At 45.9% G+C, this 14,663-nt stretch overlaps 1 protein-coding gene across 1 annotated transcript in view; it reads right to left on the minus strand.

The window, feature by feature from the left end:
* MTUS2 (microtubule associated scaffold protein 2) overlaps positions 1-14,663 on the minus strand; it is a 177,572-nt gene that overhangs the window by 16,031 nt on the left and 146,878 nt on the right. The window contains exon 7 of the mRNA XM_035542552.2: positions 7,634-7,700. Within this exon, the coding sequence (XP_035398445.1) occupies positions 7,634-7,700 (67 nt within the window). The remainder of the gene's footprint in view (positions 1-7,633; positions 7,701-14,663) is intronic.

The following is a 14,663-nucleotide window of genomic DNA, read 5'->3' on the forward strand; positions in this document are numbered from 1 at the left end:
GTCTCTGGGGCTTCTACTTAGTCTTGGATGCCAGAAATGGCAAGTGAGACAATCACTTGACACAAAGCCTTTCATCTGTGTTACAAGATTTTCCTTATCTCATCCTCTCAAGACATAGCCTTGGCCACAGCCCCATGCGCATTGACATATTGGGAAGCAGAAAAACCCCGGGTTCTCGGAGCATTTTGTGCACATTATCCGGGGAGTATCATTGGCCACTTGACTGAAAGAAGATGTATCTCATGCATCCCATTTTCTGTGTGTTAGAATTTTCTTACCCCATAGGCCTGTCTCTTATACCAGCTCCATCAAGAACCTCTTAAAACCATTAATGCATCCTTGTAAACATTTTTATATTCAAACCACTATCTCGTGTGCTTCATGAAATCAGAGAGCACCCAGGAAAGACAGTCAGAAAGTGCGAATTTTTTACTCTTGTGAACTAACCCAGTGACCATGTCTCTAAACGCACAAGAGTGTCTACAACTTGTTTCCGGAGGTGCAACTCCAGCAGTTCCATCATGTCAGGCATGTTCAGCTTGTTTCCCCGTTTTTTCCCTCCCCTATATCGTTCCCTGAGTCCCAGGATAGCAGTGCTACAGAGCGCTCCTCAGCTTTTTACTTTGCCACTGAATGGCTGTAATCAATTCAGATATTGAAGGGCTGATACAAGTTGGGCAAGTTCAGACAGACTGCATTTAGAGAGCAAGTCTGCTCATTTGCAAAGGTCCAACAAGTAAGATGTGATTAAAATCATCATGACCATAATGTTCAGAACAACACTAGAGAAAAAGATATGTTTTAAATGGCACTGCTAGACTTTTATTTATTTATTTATTTATTTTCTGGTTTAGACCCATAGCTGGTTTAGAAAAACAGTGAGCTTTCAAATACACCATCACCCACTCATACTTCCCTTGCCTTTCAAAATGCACGTGCCCTGCATAGACATGTATGGCTTTGTAAATTGGTGTACTGGAAGCAGCTGTCTCTCTGGGTAGGCAACTTCTGAATATTTAAAAAGTGTATTTATCCTATGACTGCCTCATTATGTTTAAGGTTTGCAGGAAAAAACAAACAAACACGTTTTCCTGTCTTTTTCTATGGCATCAGACTAAGATTTACTCTGCAATGGTGCAGCCTCACCTCAAGTACTGTGTGTAGTTTTGGGTACCACAGTATAAAAAGGGCATAAAACTATTAGAGAGTGTCCAAAGGAGGGCTACAGTGGTGATGAAGGGTCCAGAGGGGAAGATGTATGAGGAGCAGCTGAAACCCCTTGGTTTGCTCAGCTCAGAGCAGAGCAGGCTGAGGGGAGGCCTCATGGCGGCCTGCAGCTCCCTCACGAGGGGAGCGGAGGGGCAGGTGCTGAGCTCTGCTCTCTGGGGACAGGGACAGGACCCGAGGGAATGGCATGGAGCTGGGACAGGGGAGGGTCAGGCTGGGGGTTAGGGAAAGGTTCTGCACCCAGAGGGTGGTCAGGCACTGGGACAGGCTCCCCAGGGCAGTGGGCACGGCACCGAACCTGCTGGAGTTCAAAAAATGTTTGGACAGTGCTCTCAGACACATGATTTGGTTTTTGGGTGGTCCTGTGTGGAGCCATGAGTTGGACTCAATGGTCCTTGTAGGTCCGTTCCAACTCAGGACGTTCTATGATTAAGCTCACTTTTACAGGAGAGCAACCATTTGTCTAAGTTGCCTACTGCTGCGACCACAGCTTATATTAGATGTATCCATGTAAGCTACTTTGGGTACCCAAGCTAACCATACCCTTTCCCACACAGCTATTTTTCATCTTGTTTTCAGCTCTGCTTCCTCACTTAGTGGCCAGTAATACCCAAACGTGCTCAGTATGTCTAGACAGATATCACTGATGTGGTCCTGTTCTGATCCCGACATTTTCTGGAGCATTAAAATGGATGCTGCGCCCCTTTCAGGCTCCCCCTTCTTACAGAAAGGGAGAAAGCGAGGCTGAACCAGTGAGCTTAGCACAGCAGCAATGGTATGTAGAAATCTTTCCCACCTGCCTCATACCTGAACTGGAACAGCTGTAATGTATATAGTTATTAGCTGAAATGGCCTGTCTCTTGGCCATTTGGATTGTAGCTGTACACCCTCTCTCTTTCTTTTGCTTTACCAGTTTTCCTTGGTGTGCAAAGCTACCACGGAGCTGGAGGACAAAGGGTAAAGCCTGCAGTTCTGGATTCAGAATAATTGAAACTTACTCAGGCTGTAAATTGGAGCTGTAATGAAACCTGTCTCTCTGCAGCCTCTCTAATGAGATTACCCAGTGCACAAGGGAGGGCAGGCAATGAAGTGGCATGTTCCAACCAAAAGAAAGTCAATCTGAAACACTTTCCAGGACCTGAAAGGCTTTCCGTAACCTGAAACACGAAAGTGTTCACACCTTGCAAATCAAACCCTGATATAGACGTAAAGTGGAGGGAAGAGCAAAGTGGGAAAAGTGTGTCTGTGTGTCATTTACCCCAAAATGCTAATGGAGGCAGGTAATGAGGCAATTTCCCAGGAAATTTGCCCTATGTTGAATATAAAATGCCTTTAACCAGAAGGAGTGTTCCCTACCACTGTCTCCCAGACCTAGACCTTGTGTGTGAGCTGGAGAGGAAATACTGAACCTTCTTAGACAGGGGATGGTCCCTTGGGTCTGGGTCTGCTGGGACCCAGCAGAGGGAGACTTTCATGCAGACAACCACAAGGTCTGTGATTCCCTTATCTGTCTTGGGAGCAGATAATGGCATGGGAGAGCCTGCCATGCTGGAGCCAGCTTTTAACCAGACTGAATCACCTCCAGCAAGGAGGCCTGAACAGAAGACCCACTAATTTTGCTGGAAAATGTTGAATTTCATTTTAAAACATCAGGATATGGATACTGTAAAACTGAGTTCCTTTTGTGGAAAAAAAAAAAAGTCACTAAGAAAAGTTATATCTATGCAATACTAGCATGGAAGGAAAGGCACAAGACAAGCAGAATGCAGCTGCTATCAGCTGCTGTTGAGAAGAGTTAACAGCCTGGTTTTCTTTTTCCTTCTCTGTAGGTATTTCAATTGCTGCTTACATGCTGGAAATGACTCTAACAGAAAATGGCATTTCCCAGGATTGCAGCCGTGCTGGGTTACATGAGAGCAGCTGCCATTGCCTCCCTGCTCCCTGAGCTGATCGTTTCCCTGCCTCATTACACTGCACAACAGATGAGCAAAACCCACTTCAGGCCAGGCTGGGAAGGTGAGGGAAAGGGAGATGTCACTAATGGACTGATCCTCCTGCACAAAGCCAGCCTGAGCTGCAGCCCAGCCTCTTTGCATTCCGCAGGGTAAGCCCCATGGGAACTGGGGGGCTGATGTCATGCGTACCGGGACCGGCTACTTCTGACATGAGAAATGGGCTCTTCATCCTAAAGTGAGAGCAAACCATGCAGGCTGTATTCTTACTTCTGACCCTTAGCCACAGGGTCAAGACAAATCACAGAGCCCTTGCTCAGGCTGTCTTCTCTGATCAGGAGGCACATCCAGAGGGAGCTGGCGCATGTGCTTTCAAACTCTTGCAGATTCAGACAGTACAGGTTTTAAACTCTACATCTGATTGTCTTCCATTCATCCAGGCATTTATGCGTCTCCAGACCTCTCTCAACTCACTTCACGTGTCATTTGTCTGACAGCAAAGGAACACGTAATTCTGGCATTTAATTTCCATTAGTTTGAGGGGAAACAGAAGGTGTTCAAAACCTCTTTATTCCAGGAGTCTCAGTGCTGCAGCTGAAAAGTATTTATATTTATAATTTATAAAGATGGGCATCTTGAGTATAGAACAATTGCTTGTAGTGTTTTTCTAGCCTTGTTATTTCTAGCAAAATACGTGAGGAAATCTTATTGCATAAAATAACAAGTCCCTCAGCGCTTATGGAGCTGTAGACGCACACATTCCGCTCCAGGCTGAGAAGGGAGAGGCACTTTTCTATTTCACTGCATACTGGTTTCATGTGAGGTGTGTTACTTCACAGCTGTGCTAGAGGTAAAGGTGGATGGTGTTATCCGAATCTAAATATCCTGCCTGGGTCCAGAAGGGTACAGGTCTCTATAGGCTGGATTTTATACACGTGGATGTCTCAGATTCCCTAGGGCGTCTCAGACAGCACCGGTCACCCATATGTGACCTCAATCTCTGCTGCCTAAGATGGGCTTTGACACCTTGCTCACATGCAGACATTTAAAATTAGGTGAATAATTGTGATTAGGGGGACACTTCTAGACATCAGCCTGCCAGAGCTGGACCACCCTCAGTGGGTGTTTTTCTCTCTTCATTGGCTCTATGGGGAACCTTGAGGACCAACCTACAGCAGACATCCAACTTTACCCCATCTGAAGCTAGGTAAGAAGGATCCTCACACACAAGCTCCATCACTGTTATTGCTTAAGCAATGATTTTATCTACCAAGCAAAATTTCCTTAAAAATGCACTCTGACTCTTCTGAACAGTGGATTATATCTCATGGTTTCATTGCTTTGTATACCAGAATCCTGAAATCAGTTTCTGTTGAAGCCATGAGACACTATGTGCTTTCAATGCAAGGCACATTCAGCCCCTAAATAATAATTCTGAATTAGAGCTATTGTCTAAACAACTAAACATTGGACCAACCATCTGTACCAACCCTGACTAGTCTAGCCTAGTTTTACTGATTCATTCAGACATTTGCGTCTGTGAGTCTTACATGGTGAACGTACACATGAGAAATCCGGAATTTCTGACCAACGCCCATGCTGTTCATCTGGGCTGATTGTTTTTAAATGAATGAGAGACTACTTATCAAAGTGACTGAGACAAGTCAGAACTACAACTTCATTGTGAAAATAATCAAGTAGCTGGTTCACTCTACATTTTTCCTAAATTTTTACCTCGAATTGCTTGTGATTGCTGTTGTCAAGTAAATGACTGTTTTGTTCTTTATGTGCATAAAGCTTGTCAGAACGGGTAAAATACTGTACATCATACAGGCTCATCTGATGATGAGAACAACACAACCCTTCTGTTATGCAGGTGGGTTACACGTCTCCACTAGCACCCAAAACTTGCACTGCTTTACAGACAGTAAAGAGCTGCACTTACAAGAACTGCTCCCATGTGCATGGCATTGGCCACCTCACCTTGCTCGTAGATTTAAAACATGGTTTGTTTCACAACATTTTATAATTTTCTTCCAAAGGAAAGCAGGCTGTCCAGCATTTTTTGATTTACACTAAGGTCCATATTTGTTCACCTTCCATATGTACTGATACATACCAGGAAGTGCACTACTGATGAATTTCTGCAGAGTGCAACACCTGCGTGTGCTCACATTTTGAGTCATAATTGCAGAATATCCTGCCAATCTTTCTTTAAAATCACCAAAAAAGACCCAAGAAAATTTCAACAAGTATTCTGAAAAACAGAAGAAAAGGTAAGACCACAATACTGCCTCAAACCTCCCCTGGACTGAACCTGTGCAGGATTTCTGTTTGCTTAAAACATGTACTCTTCCACTGCATGTTACAAAGACAGGCCGAGGGAGTTGGGGTTGTTCAGCCTGGAGAAGAAAAGGCTCTGGGGAGACATTACAGCGGCCCTACAGTACCTAAAGGGGGCCTACAGAAAAGCTGGGGAGGGACTCTTTGTCAGGGAGTGGAGTGGTGGGACAAAGAGGAATGGTTTTAAACTAAAAGAGGGTAAGGTTAGGTTAGATATAAGGAGGAAATTCTTTACTCTGAGGGTGGTGAAGCCCTGGCACAGGTTGCCCAGAGAAGCTGTGGCTGCCCCATCCCTGGAGGTGCTCAAGGCCAGGCTGGATGGGGCTTTGGGCAACCTGGTCTGGTGGGAGGTGTCCCTGCCCATGGCAGGGGGTTGGAACTGGGTGGGCTTTAAGGTCCCTTCCAACCCAAACCATTCTGGGATTCTACGATTCCATGATTCCATGATTCCTTCTACCTGTACATCTTCTGTATCAGAGTTGTATGGAGATGACTACCTCTGATGGCTTACCAGCCATCCCAGTCGCCTTTACTCAACATCTCGCTGCCTCCTGGAGTGGAGGTTTGTTCAGGAGCAGGGGGCTCCTCTCCAGCACACATCCCCACAGGACCAGTGAGAAAGCCCACACATATCTTTGGCTTACCTCCCTTCTAAAGCAGTACAGATCAGCTGAAACCACAGGCTGTTTTTCTGAAATATTTGGGGTTCCTATCAAAACTGTCTCCATATATTCCATTTGGACTTGGTTTTACGCAGAGAAGATATCTAATGCTGCATGCACAAGAGCAATGGCAAGGGCAGGCAGTACAGTGATCTCCTGTTAGTGAATACGCTGCTCCGTGACCCCAAAAGAGGCAGAGAGTTATAACCCTGGCAAAGTTCTCCAGCAAAACCGCCAATGATTTGTGTTCACATCAGCTGGTGGTGTAAATGGAAGCAGAGCCCTTCATCTCCAGCACTCTCTTTCCTCCCCATGCTGCCACCAGTCGAAAGTTCTGGAGCAGACCAACTCTCTGCTCCCTGCTGGAAACCCGATGGATGGAGAACATAAGCAATCCCAGCCTGCTAAAAGAGGTAGGGCTTTCAAATGAGAAGTGGGTATTCAACGGAGAGTTTTGGATGTGCCCTGGCCAAAGAAAGCACCAGTGGAAGCAGCTCTTCTGTGAGAGCTGTGGTGATGTAGGGGAAGGATGAAGGCAGATAGGAAGGTATAACTGGAAAAGTTATTTTTCTATTGCCACAGTATCCTTTGGCCAAGGGGACAATAAAGCTCTGTGAAATGAGAACCAGCCTAAACATTTCAGAGGGGCAGAGCAGGCAGCACAAGCTGTGGAGCATCAGAAAAGGGCTGTGCTCAGCTCTTCTGTGGTGGCTTGCCATGTGCAAAGTGAAGGCAAAGCATAGCCCTACCTGCCAGAAAGGATCTACAGCCATGTCCCCCCAACAGGGGGTTGGCCTGAACCACTCTGTGCTAACCAGCCCAGCCTCCTGCCACATGGCACAATCCCTGCTCAGTGCCTGACCCAGCTCCTGGGTCCCACAGGCAGGGAAAGCTGAGAGGTCCTGCTCAGAGATCCAGCAGTGGTTGCACCTCGCGTTGGTAGTGGAGGTGTCCCCTGCCCTGACCATCCTCCCTCCAGGTGTCCTGTCTCCTCTCCATTTGCCCTGGGGTAGATGACCCCAACATCTTACCTGTTCTTGGGAGATTTCAGCCAAAAACAACTCATTTTTTTGGCTGAACCCAGCACAAAAGCTCACCTTTTCTTCCAAGAGTTGCGATGTCTTTACCCTATCCCTGTCTCTCCTGCCTTGATCAGAAACCGAACAGAAATGTGGCACATGTGGAGACACAGGGAATACACATACTGAATGTGACACATTGCATTTGCTGTCTTTAAACTGGGCAGAGGCTTCAGAGATTTTAATACTCAAGTTTTGAGCTTGCTGTCCTTCGATTTGTAACTGGGCTACGAAACATACAAACACAAGTAAGCGACGTGTTCCCAGTCACCGTGCGCAGCGGTCCCAAGCTCCCCCTTCTCATCACGCTGTGTTTTCTCACTTTTATTGTTACTTATGCTTTTATTGTTACTTTGCTTGTGCTACTTACCAACTTCATCCCTGATCTTTGCAATCTCCACTCCTAAATTGTTTATTTTCACAAGGGCATTTTCTTTCTGTTTAAGGAAGAGAAGAGAGAAAAAATATATATAGTCCCCAGGTATATCCCAGATAAGCACTTTCACAAGTTCATTCAGCAAAGCAGATTAGATTTATTCCTCAGATTTCTTTTGGGGTGGCAGGGCGGGTAGGGAGGATTATAATGAACTCCTTCAGTTTATAAATCAAGTTTAGGAGCCACCGCTCATTAGCCACAAATACCTTTGTTCTGTACAAATACACACGCTCATGTGCACATGACAGCACAGAATACACGGATTACTCCTATGTGTCTAAAAAGATATTTGCATTTGTTCAATCTGTGAACCATTCATGGTTGGACTGTGTGTACAAGATGGTATTAGTAGGTCTGTTAGATCTTCCATCTATTTGTGCCTGCATTTACCATAGTAATACAGTAACATAGTAACATGCTCACGCAGTTGAATTTGCAGAGTAGATTACTCTACTTACACCATTCGAGACACGGTGGGCATACCCTACATATACGGACACCACTAATGGCCTGATGCTCATGCGTATTTCCACATTTACTTCTGATATTTTGTTGTCTGGAAAGAACAAGAGCTCCTTTCCTTGACCTGTCTCGAAAGATATCTGAATACTCAACGAATTAAAACATGAGCTGGACAAAGGAAAAATAAAACATAATTACATTAACAATGCTAAGGTTTTACTTCCAAAATGCAAGGGCTTTGGCAGTAGACATTTCACGAGTGTTGTGCAAACTGACAAAGAAAAGCCTCGGGAAAATCTATGGGAGTTTGGTTTAATGCAGTAAATCCCAGCTTACTGGTACAAGCGTAAAGGCACTTGAAGTTGGGAAGTATCCTGACTCCTGTTAGGAAGAAGGCAAAGGAAACCATCCTTCTGGCCATGTCCCTGGTGATTAGGAAAACTAGATCAGGCTGCTATAAACATGTCCCAGGTTAGAAAAGGCTGAGAATCTTCAAAGGGTACCACAGAAAAAATCACATTCAAGAGACAAGGCAGTGTAGTAGCAAATGGAATTAAATCGACTCCTAGAAAGTAAATCTTTCAGTAATAAGCAAACAAGACCAATAATAATCTAATGAAAGTGGAAAAAATGTTTTCAGAGCCTAATGTTTCTCGTTATTTTTTTCCTGCATTTAACTTTAATGCTGTTAAGGGAAATACAGAACTGCTTTGGTTTTGGTAATACCAGGAAATTCTAATCTGGAATTCAAAGTAATCTCTTACACAGTGTCCTTTTTGGGATAATTTCTACCAGTTCCAAGGACCTCACTTACCAGAAAATTTTGCTGTAAACCAAACAATCAGCAGAGCTGACCAGAGAGTCCTGGGTGCCTGAGGAGCACCAGGCTACGTGGATGTCTTTCTTACTCAGGTATGAGAAGAAGCCAGACGAGCAGCACTGGGCTTCTCCGAGCAGCTCCATACACTGCTGACTAATGCACAGGGCATCGTGTGCCAGGACTGCAGAGTCTCCAGACTGCATTAGGCTCAGAATAAAATGCAGTGGTTTTTATTATTTATTTAATTATTTATTCCTGTAGTTAAAAAAAAAAACCACAAAGAAATAAAAAGATCCAGCTAAAAATAGCCTGGTATGTTAAAAATCGTAGCCCCTTGCACAGACTCCTAAAACAGCAATCTTGCAGAGATAACGTTTCCCCTTTTGGAGAATATCACTGCATCTGCCCATGCTGTCTGGCTAGCTCACTGAAGTCATTTTAGGAAGTGTTCTTGACAGACTGCCAGGACGGGTGCCCTTGAAGGCATGTGCACCGGGATGTACTGCATACAGGACTTGCAGATGGGAAACATCCACTCAGGTTACCTGCTCCCAGAATTTAAAACAATTTAGGGCAAGAGAGCCCCGTATAAATCCTTGCCAGCACCTACAGATGAGCAGAACTGAATGGGATTGATATTGTTCTACTTATACAGAGAAAACAAAAAGTAAGTTAAAAAAATAATAAAAGACATCCTAGTTAAAAAAAAAAGAAGTTGTTAAAATTTTGCTCCCACATAAGAAATACTACAGACTCCTCTTTTTACGTAATCTTAGATAAGGTTTGTCCTACCTTTGAGGATGCTCTCCAGAGGAGTGGAGAGTCACCATGGTGCCAGCTTTAAGATGCTGTCCCATAACTCATCCTCAGCATGGGCAGCACCCCACTGGAACAGTGGGGCTCCTACCATGCTGGGGCTGTCTCTCGTGCTATCTCAAGAGGCAAGGTGTAGTTTTGGCTAATCTTTGTATCAGCCTTGTGGTTTCCTGGATGTACACTTACAAATCCTTGGCATTTTCTGGTACTATAACCTGCTTTGTCAGTGCAAAGTGATCGGTTTGGACTGCATGTGTTCCTGGGACCGGTGTCAATGCAACGCTAATAGGAAATGAAAAAGCCTCTCCTTGTTATCATCAGTGGGACTCTGCACATCACCAGCGCTCCAGCACAGCCAGGGTACTGGGAATGCCAGTGCTTAGGAAACCAAATGTTACAGTAGAGCAAAACGGGATCTGATGCGAAAACGAAAAGCTATCAGGTCCAATGCAGAGATTCACAGGGGTCTGCTGTCAAAACATCAAATCAATTAGGAAATTCACAAGCACGCAAGGTAAAGTCTGCCAAAATAAATGTGCAAGAAACAAAATTAACAGGCTATCCCATTCAATGAATCAATCTTCACTAATATCTCTCCCAACAGAGTATTTGAAAGAGAAAGTAGAGCAGGCAGGACCCTTTCCGCCCTCCCACGAGCTTTGTGCCTAACAGGCTCAGCATCTCTACGGAGCTCCAAAGTAGGATTTGAGTCGCTCAGAGCGACTGAGGGCCAAATCCAACTTATGTTTAAAAAGACTCAGCTACCACTCTACTGACACAGCTGTTTCCAATGGCTGAAAAGGCCACAGACACGATCAGAAGATTGTGCAAATATTAAATTTTTCACTGCAGCAGTTAAATAGCAGGCAAGAAAATATTGATGTGATCTGACTCAGGATTTTTTTTTTCCCCAAAAAATGTGAAAGCAAGACTGATTTTTGCACAAAGCAAGATGTTGCTTTCAGTTTTGGGGTACTTTTAATGAATGATGGATTTAATTATTGCTTGGAAGACCTATGAGAAAGGTCTTCCATTGGCTGCATCCCAAGAAATGACTCTGACACTGAAGTACTTTTCATAAAATAAAATCACGCTCATGATGGAGATGAAGAAAAACTTATTCCTCATATTTCACTCTATAACACAGCGGTTAAGTCTTGTGTCTGGAATATGTCCCAGCTCCTCAGCCAGGAAGAAAAATAGAACAGAATAGGTAGAATGATGTGTTTGCTCTGTGCTTAGACTAATGCTCTGTTGAATAAAAGCCTCAGTAAGAACTCTTTCCTGTCATAAACTTTAAAGCACACAGACCTCCCAATATTTCTCCTGTGAAAGACTAAGCAATGGACTACATTTCAGCAAATGAAACAGACACTGAAGATGGTGCTTGTGTATTCTCGATTCAATTCAAAACTCCCTGGGGACAGACGGAGCTAGGACTTCCATTGGTGCAGCATCCAAGCAGCTCCAGGAAAACTGGCAGGTAGGCAGGGAGGAGGAATTTCTCCAATTAAATGACAGCGGCCATAACTTAGCAGGGTAATTCAGAAGAAAACATGCAAGATTTAGGGATAACCGTGAGGAATTGGGAAGTTCATTTTGTAAAGGATGCCTGAGGATGTGCAAGATGCTGGTGCTGTCTGAACAGAGTTAAAAGGAAAGTAGTGAGGAACACTTCAGCTGCATGGAGCCCCAGCTGACAGCTAGACAGGAGGACATCAGGAGATGTTAAGGATATATCAGCAAGGTCAAGGCTTTGCTTTGGACCAGGAATAACTGTGGGATAGGGAGGCAGAGCTGAGATTTGCCTTCGAGATTCCCCTGAAAACTGCAAACTGCCCCAGAGACACTAATTCATTAGAAATGCTAATTAATTAAACCTCCACATACTTTTTTGACAATAGGTAAGCAATAGTAGGTCTATTTCACAAATGACACAGATTAGGCTGGGAGGATCAGAGAATTGCCCTGACCCAAGTAGGAAGTCGACCTGCAGCTAGGAAGTTCACGTAGCTTGGGTTTACATCTCCAAATCGACACATTTCTCCTCCCTGCTAACTAACACACTTGCAGTGTGCTATATTCTAGGTCCAAATATAGGTACAGTATGTCCACAAACATTTCCTAGTTCCCTACAATACCGCCCAGAAAATGAACTGCATGCAGATGCTCTCTGGCACTTGTTATTAAAACTGCTCCTTCAGAATGACTTGTGTGTATCCAGCACTTTCAAATATTAAAAAAAAAAAAAAAAAAAAAAGACTGACCTGTAGGTGTTGCTTAGTCACTGCCGTGCTTTATTCAGAGTTCCCTGGGGACAGGCTGTATATTATCAATGGGAAGAAAAGCATATACATTGGGAATTCTCTTGTGTCAATAAATATCTCAGTAGATACTCGTAGAAACAATAACTGGCTCCCACTGAGGCTGATGTTCACTATGATTGCTGCCATCCTTCCAAAAAGGGTGCTGTTTCAGTCATGCCGTGTATCGGGTAATCCTCCCCCGTAATTTACTTTTGGTAAAGCTTACAGGCAGAGCTGATCACCTACATATGTACTCTAACAAGTTTTATATTAAGCCATACCTTTTCCTTAACCTGGTTAACAGCATATCCCAAGCTAAACACGTTATTAGGTAAGCAGGAGACAATGTCAGCTTTTAATTAGACTGCGTATGTGAATACTTTCAAAAGCCAAACTAACAAAATATACTGCACCAGGATGTGTTTCTGCCAAAATATTTTCTATTAAGCAAATTAAATGCATATGCTCATTCTCTCTGTCTTCTGTAGGCACTTAAACGCCAGGCAAATGCCCAGAAAAATCGCATGAAAGCTGTATGTTGGCGTTGTGCTCCCGCACAGGCTGCTCTCCTGCTACCTGTAGCTATGCCCTTACCTCCGTGCTGATGTTTGCTACCCGACCCGTTTGATGCCTGGGCATTTGCTTGGTTTAGACTCATAAATAAGAAATGGCATACGAAAACATGCACTTTTGCCCCCCTTTCACTTCTGCATGGGATTTCCAATGCGCCAGAAAGGAGGAGCAGCAGAGAGGTAAACCAGAGGCTTCAAACTCGAACTCTGCAAGTTTCTTTCCTCACTCGTGCTCCACAGGGTTATGAAAACCGGCCGAAACCCCCCCAAAACCCAACCGGCTGCTGGGCAGGACCCATCCTCACCCAACCCTCCTCTCTGTGCCATCCCCCCCCGAGCTTCCCCTGGGAGCGCTGGGCCAGGCGATGCCCCCAAACCCCGCAGCCCCCTGTGGGGCGAGCATCGCCCCTTCCCCACCGCCCCCCTCAAGGGGAAGAAGAGGACACGGTTACCGTCCCGTCCTGGCCCCGGGAGCAGGGAAAGCCGGCGGAGCAGCAGTGGCCCATGGCGACAGGAGCCGCCCCCCGGCCTGGGGGCGATGCTCCGGCTCTGGGGGAGCCCCGGGAGCGCTGCGGGACCCGCGGGCAGGGCCGGGGGAGGCGAGGTGGGGAAGGTCGGGCAAGTTGGCAGCGCTGCGGTCCGACGGGGAGCCCGGGCTCCCGGCGAAAGGCGGGTCTTCCTCATGCCGATCTCCCTCCTGCTCCGCACCCCAGCCAGACGCCCCCGGGGCTCGGCGCATCCCGCCCGGCTCTGCCTCCGCCGCCCGCGGCTCGCCGAGCTCCGTGCCCGTCCCCTGCGACCCCATATCCCCACCCCACACCCGCCCCCGAAGCAAGGACTCGTCCCCCAGTCGTTGATTTAAATCCCGAGGACGCCCGCTGCCCGCCGGAGCTCTGCGGCGCTGCCGGGGACTGCAAAAGCACAGCCCTCTGCAATGTGCGCGGGGAGTTTTGTAACGCTCAGAGGGTTATTTATTTATTTATTTACTTATTTCCTCCCCCAGAGAAAATGTGGATATTCGCGATCGGTTGCATAAGCGGGACAGAAGCACTGAGGCTGGGCAGCGATGCCCTGGAGCGTGTCCAGAGCAGGGCTACGGAGCTGGTGAGGGGCCTGGAGCACAAGTCCTGTGAGGAGCCGCTGAGGGCACTGGGGTTGTTTAGTCTGGAGAAGAGGAGGCTCAGGGGAGACCTCATTGCTCTCTGCAACTACCTGAAAGGAAGGTGTGGGGAGCTGGGGGTCGGCCTCTTCTCACAGATAACTAGTGGTAGGACTAGAGGGAATGGCCCCAAGTTGCACCAGGGGAGGTTCAGGTTGGAAATGAGGAGACATTTCTTCTCAGAAAGAGCAGTCAGGCATTGGGACGGGTTGCCCAGGGAGGTGGCGGCGTCACCGTCCCTGGGGGTGTTCAAGGAAAGGTTGGACGTGGTGCTTAGGGACATGGTTTAGTGGGTGACATTGGTGGTAGGGGGATGGTTGGACCAGAGGTCTTGGAGGTCTTTTCCAACCTTAATGATTCTGTGATTCAGAGAATGAAGCAGCTCTGTCTTCTTGTAGGAAGGCTGCAATGCTACCATGGCTCACAACAGCGCCTCTCTGGGTAGGCATTTTTTGCTTAATTTTACTTCTACTGTGACTGGCAATACATGAAGTGATCAGGAAAATAGTAGGAGCCAGTAGCAAGAATGTCCAGTGAAACTTTGCATTAAATCCCATTTAAGTGCTCAGGTAACTTCCCAGTTTGCTTTAGCTTCTCATTCCTGCTTTTTCTTGATTTGGCCAGGGTTTTAAATGAAGTTTCAGAACATCATGGAAAAGTAAATGTGAAAAATAAATTTTAGGTCTCACTCAACGTCCAAGATCTAATTTTTCTTTACAGCACATGGAAATTAATTTGGCTGGCTACTGAACAGCTACAGAGTAGAGGTAAAAAGAGACTTTCCACAGAGTAAAATCATTTCATCCTCACTGCAGGAACTTCTTCTTTT

Source organism: Cygnus atratus, chromosome 1 (assembly GCF_013377495.2).
Source record: "Cygnus atratus isolate AKBS03 ecotype Queensland, Australia chromosome 1, CAtr_DNAZoo_HiC_assembly, whole genome shotgun sequence".
NCBI classification, from domain to species: Eukaryota; Metazoa; Chordata; class Aves; order Anseriformes; family Anatidae; genus Cygnus; species Cygnus atratus.